This window comes from Pseudopipra pipra, chromosome 4 (assembly GCF_036250125.1).
Source record: "Pseudopipra pipra isolate bDixPip1 chromosome 4, bDixPip1.hap1, whole genome shotgun sequence".
Taxonomy (NCBI): Eukaryota; Metazoa; Chordata; class Aves; order Passeriformes; family Pipridae; genus Pseudopipra; species Pseudopipra pipra.
In genome coordinates, this window is record NC_087552.1 from 12,919,393 (window position 1) to 12,932,197 (window position 12,805).

Here is a 12,805-nt window from a genome sequence, read left to right on the forward strand (position 1 = left end):
GCTTTGCATATCTGTGTCCAGTGTTCAGTTATTGCCTGTTCTTCGTTCTGCCTTTGTATGTCTGCTCTTATTATAATTAAAACCGCTTCCTTCTGACGTCTTTTATGTGGATTTGAACCCATGAACTCTTGTTTCTCAGATAAGTTTTCACAAGTTAAATATCATATCCTAAGAACTCAGTATTAGATCTGGTTAGAATCTTACCTTTGAGTATGGCATGTGCATGTAAAGGATAAACAAAACAGTGTTATAATTCATTCTGTCCAGACACTATTTGATTAAACTCTTACAAAAAACGAGTTAACACAAGCATCTGCTGTACATTTTGTTAGTGCTGACGTATCCTGTTGACTGTACTTCATTTTCTTACACTGACAGGTCTGTGAGAATTTTACACATGGAGCAGTTTGTTTTAGAGGACCTTGCTGTCTTAAAAAAAACCAAGATCAGTTTGGACATTCCAACAACTTGACTAAACTCTCATAAGTGCTAAGATGAAGCCTGCTAGCTAGGCAAAAGCAAGATAAAGCTTTGCTTGCTCTACTGCAAGAATTACATGTCTCTAACACATGAATGGGTTAAGAGTTTGCCCTTTGAATGTGAGCTAATTTTATTTTTTCACACCATGCTGCTGCTTCATCCTTGTGAATCCTCATTCTGCCAAGAAATCCACGGCATTTTTGCCAGTTAAATGCTGGTGACAGCGAGGCAAAAGGATTCCCCTCTTAATTCATGTGCTGTTGTATAGTACTTGCAGCAGTTGCACTAAAGGCAAATACATCTGTTCTCAGTAACATTCTTAATTCAGAAACAAAATTCAACTGCAACTTAAATTTTATGTCATATTTGCTGGTGTTTCCTTTTCTGAGAAATTAAGGAAAAGAGCTCTAGAACTGTGGATGATAGTGTTTTAACATGACCATAACTGGTGTCCAGTTCTTTCTAGATTTCAGGTTTCTGCCTTGCTGCATTCAGTGGTCCATTCATATCAAAAGAATGCTGCAAGATTAACTATTTTGTAAGAAAGCCTAATTTAACTACACATTTCAGGAATCATTTTTATTTCCCGAGGCTGATGTGAGTCTAATTCAGTGACTTGCTGGTGCGGTGCATTAAGGGTTGGACTTCAGATGTACAGATGCATGCTCCTCTAAACTCCCAACCCCAGCTGTAATTGTGAGTGAGAATTTGTAAGCTGTCACCATGAAGAGTCAGCCACAACATTTTACTAATGAAGGCTGAAAAATTGCGTGGCTTCTACCTTGAAATTAGAATGCAATATGGCAATGCCACACCCATCGTGGTTCGAGCACACAAGAGTTACTGGGATTTATTGATCAAAAATGGAGCCACAGACTTGAAAGTAATAATTTTTAAAGGTGATCTGCACATTAAAAGGGAGATCGTAGTTGACAACAAACTCTAGGATGACAGTAAAGCCACATGTGTTTGAGCAGGGCATTTAGTCCTTAGAAATGTTCAGTGGGACCCCTTTCCTCAGTATTTCCCTGGCTCCTCCAGGAACATTTTGTGGTTATTTTGCTATTTGGCAGTTTTTTACCGTGGAATCTACAGTGGATGGTAATGATTATGCTGATCTGCTGATAAAGGTGACAGCTGCATTTTCTTGGATGGTTTCTGGAATTTAACAATTTTAATATTGTTAAAAATATTTCTTTGTATTGTTACCTTTGCAATGCAGTAATAGACAGCAACTACATCTGTAATTATCAGCTGTGAATTTCTTGAGGATCCTGGGCAAAACTGACCTTTCTGTAACTTTAAAATTTGTAGGTGGTTTGGGCACTTGGGACAGGACATGCCTGGATTTCTGAAATGATTTGAGGCTTTTTAGAGTGGTTGGCATTTCAACACTGTTACTCTGTTATCATTTGCAATTTGTCATGCAGAGTGCAAATACTACCCTCAGACAGATTGCCATCTACCCTCCACTACTTACTTAAGTGAAGTCAAACAAATCACCTCTGTAAGAATAAGCAACTGCTTTATAATAATTGCCTTTTCCCAGGGTAGGTCTTACTAGAATACAGCTACATCCTCTGTGGCTAAAAGTCATTAAATGCACACAGGTTTTCCTTTCTGGTTAATCATTTGCTGTTAGTGGAGGACAAAGGTGCCATTGGAAGGTTGCACTTTTAGCATTTCAAGTTACAATACTTGTGAAGTATTTTTCCAAGAGAAACTACAGGCTATTATCAGGGAATATTTTCATCATATTTGTGAGAACTGTGGGAAAGGCAGCTTCCCATAGGCGACTATGGGAGTGGAGATTGACAATTCCTCCATAGCCACTGAATGCTCTACTAGTCTTGAGGACTGTTCAAAGAGATGCTTAAGATAATTGATGATCTTATTCCAGTCCACTTCTGCAAATCTGCTGGAACCTACCAGTTCTTTGTATTCTGAATTTATATCTGCTGTCTTGGATGCATTTAATCACATCCAGCTGCTTTTCTTCAGCTGTCTTTCACTTTTTCAAAACAATCAGGATGAGGTTTAAATGTGTATATTGCAAAGAAGTGACACATTTCCTTTAATGTGAACAAAGTTGTCCATATTAAACATTTTGTTTTTTTTTTTTTTGTCTGGCACTTGGTAAATGTAGATGTGATGAGCATGTAGGGGTACCTGGCTATCTTGACAGCTGAGCTTGTTTAAAAAAATTACAATGCAGCTGAATCTTTGTATTCTCTAACAGTAAAACAAACAAACCAACAAAAAATAGGTTAATAAATATATTTCTGTCTGACAAAGACTGATGCTGTTGGGGATCTGTTAATCTATATTTTTTTTCTGCTTTTTTCATGCCAGAGAAACATAAGTACATCTGCAATTTCCTGTGGCCCTGTTCCATTACAGTAAATATGTCTTGCTTCATTGGGCCACCCACTGAGTAGACTTTGTAGCCCTCTTTGTTAGCCTTTTGCCTAGAAAGGAGGCTTAAAAATAGGTTACAAAGTTAAGTGCATGTTTACTTTTTCCCCTGTTGACTCTCTTTTTTCCCTGAAATAATAAGATTTTATTAGCATGACAAATCAATTAGCATTCAGCATGAAATACTAAAATCATATAAACAGATGAAACTGCAGAACTTCCAGAGAAAGTTGCATTCCTCCTTAAAGACATATATGTCTATATATGTAATACTATATAAGGTGTGCACAGATCAAAATGATCACTACATAGATTTGTTGTAGTTTTTTACATATTAATCTTGAAAGTGCCCAGGCTTGGACTCTTTTCAAGAGATTGGAACCCCTCAGGCATCCAGTGATATTCTCTCTATGTGAGATCAGAGAGAGCAAAGACTCAGAATATACTGAGTGCAGCTGTTCAAGTCCATTTCTTGTGAGCTGGCAAACACTGTGCTAAATCTGTGCTTGCAGTAGTAAATAAATGCTGCCTAGAAAACTGCTATTAAACCAAGAGCTTGATGGTTTATGCTCATTTTTTCCTTTAATTTTGGACACATGATGTTTGTCAAAAGTTACATAGTGCACATTGCTTGAATGCACTTATTCAAGGAGTCCACGTATCCCAGGCAAAAATTCATTGGATATGAGTCAAACACTTCAGTTTATGACTAAAAGTTGCAATCAGTAAACAAGGCTCACTGAATTACATAGCAATCAATAAAGGAAAAAACTATGAAGGTACCTTTTCCAAAGTATGGAAGTGTGAACTCCTATTGACACAGGTCTGGATCTTCAAGGGTATTTAGTGTCTCAGTGCACGTTTTGACCTGGATCTAAACAGGCAAACTTCTAAACTGTATTTTACTGCTGTGGGCTAAATGGCTTTGAAGTATGGGTAAATTACAACTTTCAGCAACAGTAGGTACATGGGACAAAGTGACAGGAGTACGTGGTTATTGCAGTACTCTGTATTTAAGCTGAACCTTACGGTGTTGCTAAACTACACTGGGTGAGGTTTCCACTTCAATTTGAGGATGTTTTAATGAAGGACTATTAAGTTTTATTGCACATTTAAGTGTGCGCCTACTTAAAATGACTTTCCTTGTCCTTGGGCTTGTCTCCACTAGGAAAATTTCTGCTGGAGGATACAGCAGAGTCCCCTAGTGGAAATATGCTGACGGAAGGAATTCTTGCTAGCACTGGTGCTGCACCTCTCTGAATAACAAAAGCTGACAGGAGCACTCTGCTTTTGGCAAAGCTGGATTTGCATGAGAGCTTTTTGCCATCACAGCTGGATACTTGCCTTTTTTGTCCATGCTTCTGGTTGGGAAGAGCTCTGGCTGGCAAAACTTTAGCACAGACTTACCCTTAGATAGGTCTTTAATGTGAGAATGAATGATGTTGCTTGGAGGTCTTGCTTATCTGATGGTGATGAACAAATTTATTTCCTTACAGCCAGGAATGGATGAGTGAAGTCTACAAAACGCCTGAATTTTTGTTTGTGCGTTATAAATATTATATATAAATACAGTCATTAAAATGTATCCTAAAAAGCCTTGGGCATTGTAGTGTTAGGAGTATGATTTGTCAAAAGTTTGAAGCACTGAATTTACCAGCTGGAGGTCATTTATGCTGGATACTATTTTGTGATTTCTGTGGTGGGGAAAAATGCTTCTGAATTGTTGCTTGTGATCTAGGTCCTAGGACTACTAGAACTTGAGAGGGGAAGAGGTTCTGTATTGTCAGGTTGCAGCCCTTCACCTGCTTTTAATGGAGCTGTGGTGTACGTGGAAGGAAGGAATTCTCTTTAGGCAGGTGTTTGCTTGATCCTTGGCTTAACAATATGGGCCTATTCAGGTGCGTGTGGTGTCAATGAAGGAATTCCTGCGTGTAATCTCCATGCATAGCTCCCCGTTGGACATGCTTTGCTTATCTCGGGGTAGCTGCTCTTTGCATGCAGCTCTGAAGTTTTACCCTGGGAGTGATCGGCACAGGGAATGGACAGGCACATGTGGAGGGTGTGTTCTCCTGACTGGTGTCTGTCCAGCTGCAGCACTCCAGAGGCCTGGCAGGGAATGCTGTGGTGTCACTGAAGCAGGTGTTCTTCAGATGGGAGAGCACACAACCCTAAAAAAGGCAGCAGTAGTGGTTTTTTAAATATATTTTTAAATTAAGAAAGCAATGTAACTTCCCCCCCCCCCCCAAATCTGCTCAGGGGCTGGGTTTCACGAAGGATGGACAGGGCCTGTAGCTAACTGGAAAAGACACCTAAAGTTCCCTTGGAATCAGCCCTGCTGCTATTCAGGAGACGAGGTGGATTGTGGATTGCAGGAGAGGAGGACTGAGGCTGTCTGGCGAATTGTTACTGAACGTAGGGACTCGCCAAGGAGAAAACTTGTTCCTGCGTCAGTGGGGACTGTCAGGCTTATCCTGGTGCCCGGGGCACGTCGGTGCCGGTGTGCGGGGGCTGCGTGGAGGCGGACGGGAAGGCGCTCGGGGCAGCGCCGGGACGGGCCGCGCTGCGCCCTGACCCTCTGTGTCCGTGCCCGCGGGTGCCTGCGGGCCGGGGCGGGCGGGCCGGCGCTGCCCGTGCGGGCCGGCGGTGCCCGGCGGCTCCCCCTTCCCGCGGGCGGCCCCGCTCAGCTGCCGCTGCGGCGGCGGGAGCCGGCGCGGCACTTCCTGTGTGGGGCGGGCGGCGGAAGGATCGCGCGCGCGCCGCCCCGCAGGAAGCGCTCTCGCCGCCGCCGCGCGCCGTGGCGGTGACCGCTCCGCCCGCGCCGCGGGAGCGCGCCTCGCCCGCCGGCCCCGCGCGCGCCCGCCCGTCAATGTGAAGCCGCTCCGGCAGCGTAAACATGGCGGCGTCCGTGCATGAGGGGCCCACCAACCAGCTCGACCTCCTGATCCGCGCCGGTGAGCGGCGCCGCGCCGCCGGGGGGCGAGGACGGCTGCGGGGGTGGCGGGGCGGGCAGGAGCGGGGACGGGCGGCGGGGGGAGCCGCGGCGCAGGGCGGGCGGGAGGGCTGCAATGGAGGGCAATCAGGAAGTGATCACCTTGGTAGCGGCCGGCCCGGCGTGCGGCGGGCCCCGCGGCACCGCCACCGCCGGCACGGCCGCCGCCGCGCCGGGAGTTGCGGCGGGGTGCGCGCGGCGGAGTTTTGCGGGGCTTTTGGCGGCCGGGGCGAGAACCAGGAAGTGCGCGGGGTTGTTGTCCTCCCGCCCCCGCCGGCCCTCCCCTCGCTCGGAGCGCCGCCGCCGCCGCCACGCTGTCTGAGCGGGCAGGCCGAGGGCCGCGGCCCGGCCTCCCCGTGCGTGCCCCCCCCCCCCCTTTCGCCCCTGATTCCGGCGCCCCCGCCCCCCCCCCCCGTGCCCTTTTAAACTCTGAGCCGCCGGCGGGGCGGGAGGAGGCGCCGCCGGCGGGGCCGCGGCCCCCACGTGTTTGGGGCGGGGGGGCGGCGGTGTCCCCTCCCCCACGCGCGCCGCGCAGCGGAAGCGCCGCGCGCGCCCCCGGGGCCCCCGCGCGCCCCCGGGGGAGGGACCGGCCGGGGGGGAGGTGGCGGGGCCGCCAATGGGCGCGCGGCGGGCGAGGCACCGGAGCGGAGCGCGGTGTAAACACGGAAGTGGCGCCGCCGCCGCCGCACGTGGCCGCACCTGCCTGCGGGCGCCCCCGGCGGGCGGGGGAGGGCGCGGCGGGAGCGCCGGCCCGGGACGGAACAGGAGCCGGAGCCGGCTCTCATCCACTGGTGCACGTGCCGCGCTCCTTCTGCGCGCTCCTCTACACCTTGGAGCCTCCGGGCCCAGCCGCTTTACCCGAGCTCTAACACTTCGTCGGGGTCATGTTCGGGATCATGGTTTGGCCTCTCTTGGTTTTATTAAATCTGTCCGAGAACAGGACTCATTCCAGTGATCCCAGGATTTGTCTGAAACTGTGGTAGAGCCCCGGATAAAGCACGAGCAAAGTTACAGCTGACTAAAGCCACAAATGCACTGTCCAGCGTTTAGTTCTCCACAGAAGTTGTGCTAGCTCTGATTTTATTTTTGTCTTTACAACGTGTAGCTCAGTATTTGAATCTACTCCTTGAAACCACACACAGCAGGACGGTGGAGAGCATTAGAAGTAATGACTTGTGCAGTTACTGCCTGGACAGTAAAGCCTAACACTGGTTTTGCATTGACATGGCAGTGGGTTTGTACAGGCCTGAATGTGTGCTAAAGGTAAATGCTCTGTCGTTTTCGAGTGTATAAAGATACCCTTCCAAAAAACGAGAGCCATCATGAAACGTTCACAGTGCTTTATTTTATTTAATGTGGAAAAGCACACGGTGTTTTTCGTAGGAGGGCGACACCAACACCAGACACACAAAAACCCCCCAGTATAAAGCAGCAAAGAACTGTTCTGCTGCAGAACAGAGGTGGAGCAGGTCATAAGCAGTTGGACACTCTCCTGTCAATGCTGGAGCAGGTGCTTCATTTTGCCAGTGGGACACATCTCTGATTCCTTCAGGGCTCACTGCACATTTCAGTTAGTTGTTTTTTACTTCTGATTGTCAATGAATGGAGAACGTTTAAGTGGTTGATTATTGTGTCAAGACCTTCTCAAGTCACTGTAACTAGATTGCTTGTGACCTAACCCTTAGATAAATGACAAATGACCTTTGCATTGCCCTTTCTGATGTCCTTAATGTCCTTAGCCCAGACAACTTAATTCCTTTTTTTTTTTTTGTTATATTTGCATTGCAGTGAGCGATACAGATACCTACACAGGTCTAGTATTCCCATCATCATACTATCAGGATACCATATCTGTTTACTTACGTTTGTATGTAGATGGTATCACGTGGATTTAAGTGAGGAATTCTTTATCCTAAGGGATTGTAATAATAATGACGTGCCGCCTTTTCCCCTGGCTCCTCGTTCCAATGTTGACAAAACTTCAACGTCGATAACTGCGGGCAGTAAGAGGGACCAAAATTGTTGCTACTTAGTGTTATCTTAATTGCGGGTTGTACAAGCAACTCCTAAATGACTTTACAAAGACGTGTTTTGGCTTTGTAGCTAATATTTGTGTCAATACCAGGCTGATAGCATATGGCTTACAGTGGAACAAGTGTTTTGGGATGATCTCTCTCATTTTCTTTATTGATTGCCTTTATGCAGTGGGTTATGCATCATCCTTAAATAGTGTGCAGCTGAGAGTCTTTGGAACCAACAGAGCCAGACTTAGGGAAATACTGAAAAATCCAAGGAATTGTTCTTCACTTTCTGAACAAATGTCTGCCATAAAACAAGCAGTAAACTGAAAATGCTTTCTTTTCCAGTCAAATGTTGCATGCAGAAAGATTTCTGGGTATTACCTATATGGGCAATTCAGCTGCTTTTAATTAAAACACAGCTTAAGCACTGTTACAGCTTCCACTTCTGTTTGCTGTGGTCTTTTAAGTGCTGAGATAAAACAAGCATGTAAGCACCAGTAAACTTTAATGAGCTTTGTTAGTGTATGTGTAGTCACTCTTGACTGAGTTCCATGCTTGGAATTGGGAATTCTTCATTAAAGTATTCCTCTGGTTGCCTGATAGTATTAAAGGATAAGCTATTGCAGGTGCTGCAGTTAAGTGTTGGCCTTGTAAATGCAGACACTGATAACACTTCAGATAAGGGGGGGGAGAGCTGTATTCAGTGCCAAAAAATACCATTTTGAAAGTTCCCGTCCCATTTTTTCCCTCTCATCAGTTGCTTTTATTAATTCTGTTAGTCTTATGTTCAAACGGGGGACATTTTTACCAAATGGATATATTGCCACTGCGTTCTTCTGCAAAGCTGAAAGTACAAGCCCTGTCAGACTTAATTACCAAGTTTGGTGTTTTGTAACAGCTGTTGAGAACCTTGGATAATGTACTGTACATGCTATTTGTTTAGAAAGTGGAGCTAGAAGACATTAGGTCAACGGTGAAGATAGACATCAACTAGCGTAGTTAACTGTTTACATTTTCTGAGGTTGTTTTCAAAGAGGATTTTTTTCCCTACAAACAGACCAGAAAATTTTTAATGGAGTATTGTAAAATAATGAAGTATTTTAAAATAAAATGCCAGGGACTCAGAATTCTTCATAAAAGCGGTAAGATGAGGTTTAGTTTTAAAAGAATGAAAGGTAAGTGGTGATGTTAGCTCTGATGTGTTCTAGAGCAGTAAATGGCAGTTCTCATGTCACTTAGTTATCAAACTCTGAAAAATTTACTTTCATCCATGTAAACTACTTTGCTTCCTTTGGGCAAGTGACAGTTCCTCCTGAAATGATTATATAAGGTTACAGACCTGCACCTTACTTTTTTTACTCAAGCAATACAGTCTGTTTTAGCTTTGGGATATTGTATATGTGCACGGTGGTACCATAGTTGATAGCATAAATAAATACAAATAGAATTGGGCATATTTAAAGAAACAGGTGAAACACTTCAGTCTTTGATCAGAAATGTTTCTGCCCATTGTGATACTGCACTTATGCACCAAAGTGGAAAGTTGTCTCTTTTTTTTTGGTTTGTTTGCACAATCCTTATCCCTTGATTTGCTTTTTTCCCGTCTTTATTGTGGGAAGTGTTACCAGGTACTGTGATACAAGTGTAGTTTGGTTGATGACACTTGATCCAGTAATCTGCAAGAACAGCCTCCTGCTTTTTTCTGGTCTCATCCCTTCTCTGAGAGAGCCTGTTTCCCCACTTCCATCTTTTGGGTTATCTAATTTAGCTGTGTTTTTCATCCGTGTCATGCCTCATGACTGAGCACTCTGACATGCTGCTGTCTTCTATTAGATATTTTCCAGCATGTCAGAAAGATGTTTTACATAAAATTTGTGTTAAAATACAAATTTGTACTTTCTTCTTCCCACTGTGTTGGCACAGTAACGTTGCCTGTGCATAAATGAAAACTCCTGATGCTCACTGGGTAGACAAATGCTTCTGAGGCTAAAACCATGTACTGGTTAAAGAAGAATTAGCTACCTGAAAAGGCTTGAAACTTGGTAATAGCACTCATTTTAGTAGGTGTTTTAATAGCTGTCTTTTTGGCAGTGTAAGGTGCGTTTGTTGGCTGTCATGATAGACAGACAGCATGTGTGTTCCAGCCAAAGCCAGAAGTGTTACTATTTTTTGCTTGATATTTTTTAGGTGGCAATTTTAGTGGAGTCCTAAGTAACTCACATTGGAAAAACATTTGTGAAGTGTGTATTTTCAAATGTCACAGGCTTTTGAGGAGTAGGTAGTGCTATTTTTATTGGAAACGGAAGGGTTGCTTAGGGGAGAGGTCGAGTGGCCCCCTGGCTCTGCTGTTACGGTTTTGCAGCGTTAGTCCCTAATGGCGAGGGGGTTGTGTCTCCTTTCCCTCCACACTAGCACCTCAGCAGAATGCCCTAGTCCTGGAAGAGTATGAAGATGGCTTTCTGCTATTCTTTTTGCCTTATTCCTGCCCCCGGCTAGGTACCTCATACTGAACTGTTCCCTATAGGAAAATTTTGTATGCTTTTAAGCATTTAGGTGTAGCTAATTGGATACTCTCTTACAAGTGAAATTTGGCAACTGTTGTTTGAATTTCTTTGCAGATTTCCTTTACATACTGAACCTGCTGTCTGCACAGAAGCAGCTAACTAGTTGTCCCAAAAATGGTAACCAGCAGAAATAAAAACTGCACAGCTCTTAGCTGCAGGGGAGGCAGAGGGGTTGGTGGAGAAGCTTTGCTGACATGCTTTAAATCTTACTGCATGCTTTAGAATAATAATATATTCAATACTGATTTGGACTTTCTAATTTTAGTAGTGTTGTAGAATTGATACATTTATGATGACTCTCTGAGTATTGTTCCTTTATTCTGATGATCAGTGGAAAGTTTTATCAGATAGATGAAGGGAAACGTACTGATTTCTGTACAACTGAAGCTTTTCTTTAGTGAGAGAAATGTTTAGGCAGAGGGTTTCCTGCAGGGCCACTCTGTCACAGTGCAGGTGTTCAGCCTCTGACTTGGGATACTCCCAAACTGCTTCATGAGGAAGGAAGTAGCTTGGCCAAGCATGGGAAGCACCCAGGACTTGGAGCTGGGGGAAGGGCTTACGGTGCAAAACTCTTGCTGGTTGCCACTGGTTATCCAAGGGACAGAGCGTGCAATAGAGACCCTTTCCTGATTTTCCTGTGCTCCCAGCCTGGAGTGAAGCACTGGTGGAATGTCAGCTCTATCAGGCATCTACTGTTCCAAAAGATAAAGCCCTCTAAATAGCATCCCAGGCTATAACTAATGGGCTGTAGTGGGAATTCCATCAGCCAGCCAGCAGGTGGGAAGCAGGCTAGTTCAGCAAGGAATTTCAGGCACCCAAAATTTTGCATTTGGGCACTTTCAATTTCTGGTTTATGTGTTTAATTTGCTGGCTAGTAGGTTTTTTGAGTTTTTAAGCCCTGCATTTGGATAAACTGCAATGTGCTGGAAGGCTTTTACCCCCATGTGTGCCTGCAGGAATCTGTGTATCCAGCGTTTTCTTAAGTCAGAAGCAACTCTATTGTTATTTTCCCAACAAACCTCGAGTTGTTTCTTTGATGTTTTCAGTTACAGGATAGGTGCCTTGAAGTTTTCATAGAGAATTACTCCCAAATCCTCTTTAGTTGTGTGACACTGGAGATAGGTGACCCTGCTCACGCTAAAGATAGATCTCCTGGGTTGCCTGCTGCCTCCCTGGAGTGGTTCAGCTTGGAGCAGATGGCCATAAATGGAAAGAGCAACTGGAGAGAGGCAGAGTACCTTAGCCAGTGTGGATGATGGGCAACAGGTGTTTCTGCAGTCACTGCTTTTAAAAACCTTTACAGGGGTGAGGAATGTGGAGTTGGCTGTGAGTAGAGTTGTAGTTTTAGTTGATACCTTGGGGTCTTTATAGTGTTGCTGCTGTGTTCAAGTTGCTGTGAGCTGCACTGTATCAAACTTAAATGTGCTTTCTTGGAGTTACATTATTTTTTATTAATTACTTAGTTTTCCTTTCAGAACATAAGAAAATAGCTGGTTTTACCTTTTTCCCTTAAAAAACCCACACCCTTTATACTGTTTGTTGTGATTTGTGTTTTTTTAGCAATCAAGCCTGCTAAACCCAACACACAGTTATTTTTAATGTCAGAAATCAGAACAGGAAATATCTGTTTTGCAGACTAATATTGTATTTTTATATATATTTATCCAATAGACTGAAAATTTGAAGAGAGGTGACCTTCAGAATTTAACGGGATAATAATTGGAGATAGTACTACTTGTCTGTTCTGCTGCGTTAATTTATAACCATCCTGATCACAATCTGGTTTGTTCTGGTTAATTTGAAGGCAGAATATAAATCTCAGAGTCTGCTTTTGTAAGCTCTTGAACACCTCGTGGAAATGAGGAGCTTGGCTGTGAACCAGAAATCTAATCTAGAGAAGTGACAGTGTTGGTTCTGCTTGTCTTGTGTCTTCCCTAAATGTTTCTGTCGACAGAAAGGTATAAAAGGTGTGAAGACACCTGACAATTTTGCAATTTTCATGTTAGAGATTAAGCAGTACAGCTGTACAGGGATATCTGTGGACTTTCATAAGTAATCTGTTCTCATTAATTTTCTGTATCCCTCTGCAGTGGAAGCATCAGTCCATGGCAGTAATGTGCACTGCACGGATAAGACAATTGAAGCTGCAGAGGCCTTGCTTCATATGGAGTCTCCTACCTGCCTGAGAGATGCCAGGAGTCCTGGTATGTCAGCCACAGCTTCTGCTCTGGGAACTGTTTCTCCTTCTACTAATTAATAAAACAAACAAAGTGGGAAACTTGTTTCTGGGGGGGAGCTGTATGCGGTTTAAAGCATTTGCTTGCTTATTTCAGAGC

General features: G+C 44.6%; 1 protein-coding gene and 1 long non-coding RNA gene across 5 annotated transcripts in view; one reads left to right on the plus strand and one right to left on the minus strand.

Moving 5' to 3' along the window:
* The window catches only part of ELF2 (E74 like ETS transcription factor 2), a 35,339-nt gene that overhangs the window by 13,374 nt on the left and 9,160 nt on the right, over positions 1 to 12,805 (plus strand). For 3 of the 4 annotated variants that reach the window (XM_064651614.1, XM_064651616.1, XM_064651613.1), the window contains one exon: positions 12,560 to 12,673. In XM_064651614.1, coding sequence (XP_064507684.1) covers positions 12,560 to 12,673 — 114 coding nt within the window. Of the gene's footprint in view, positions 1 to 5,705; positions 5,847 to 12,559; positions 12,674 to 12,805 lie in introns of those variants that run through there. The other variant, XM_064651615.1, reaches the window with a different exon arrangement.
* On the minus strand, positions 1,989 to 5,649 carry LOC135412771 (uncharacterized). Its single transcript, XR_010429946.1, has 2 exons — positions 5,205 to 5,649; positions 1,989 to 5,063 (listed from the first exon to the last, which is right to left on the minus strand). It is a non-coding gene; the product is annotated as an uncharacterized LOC135412771 (long non-coding RNA).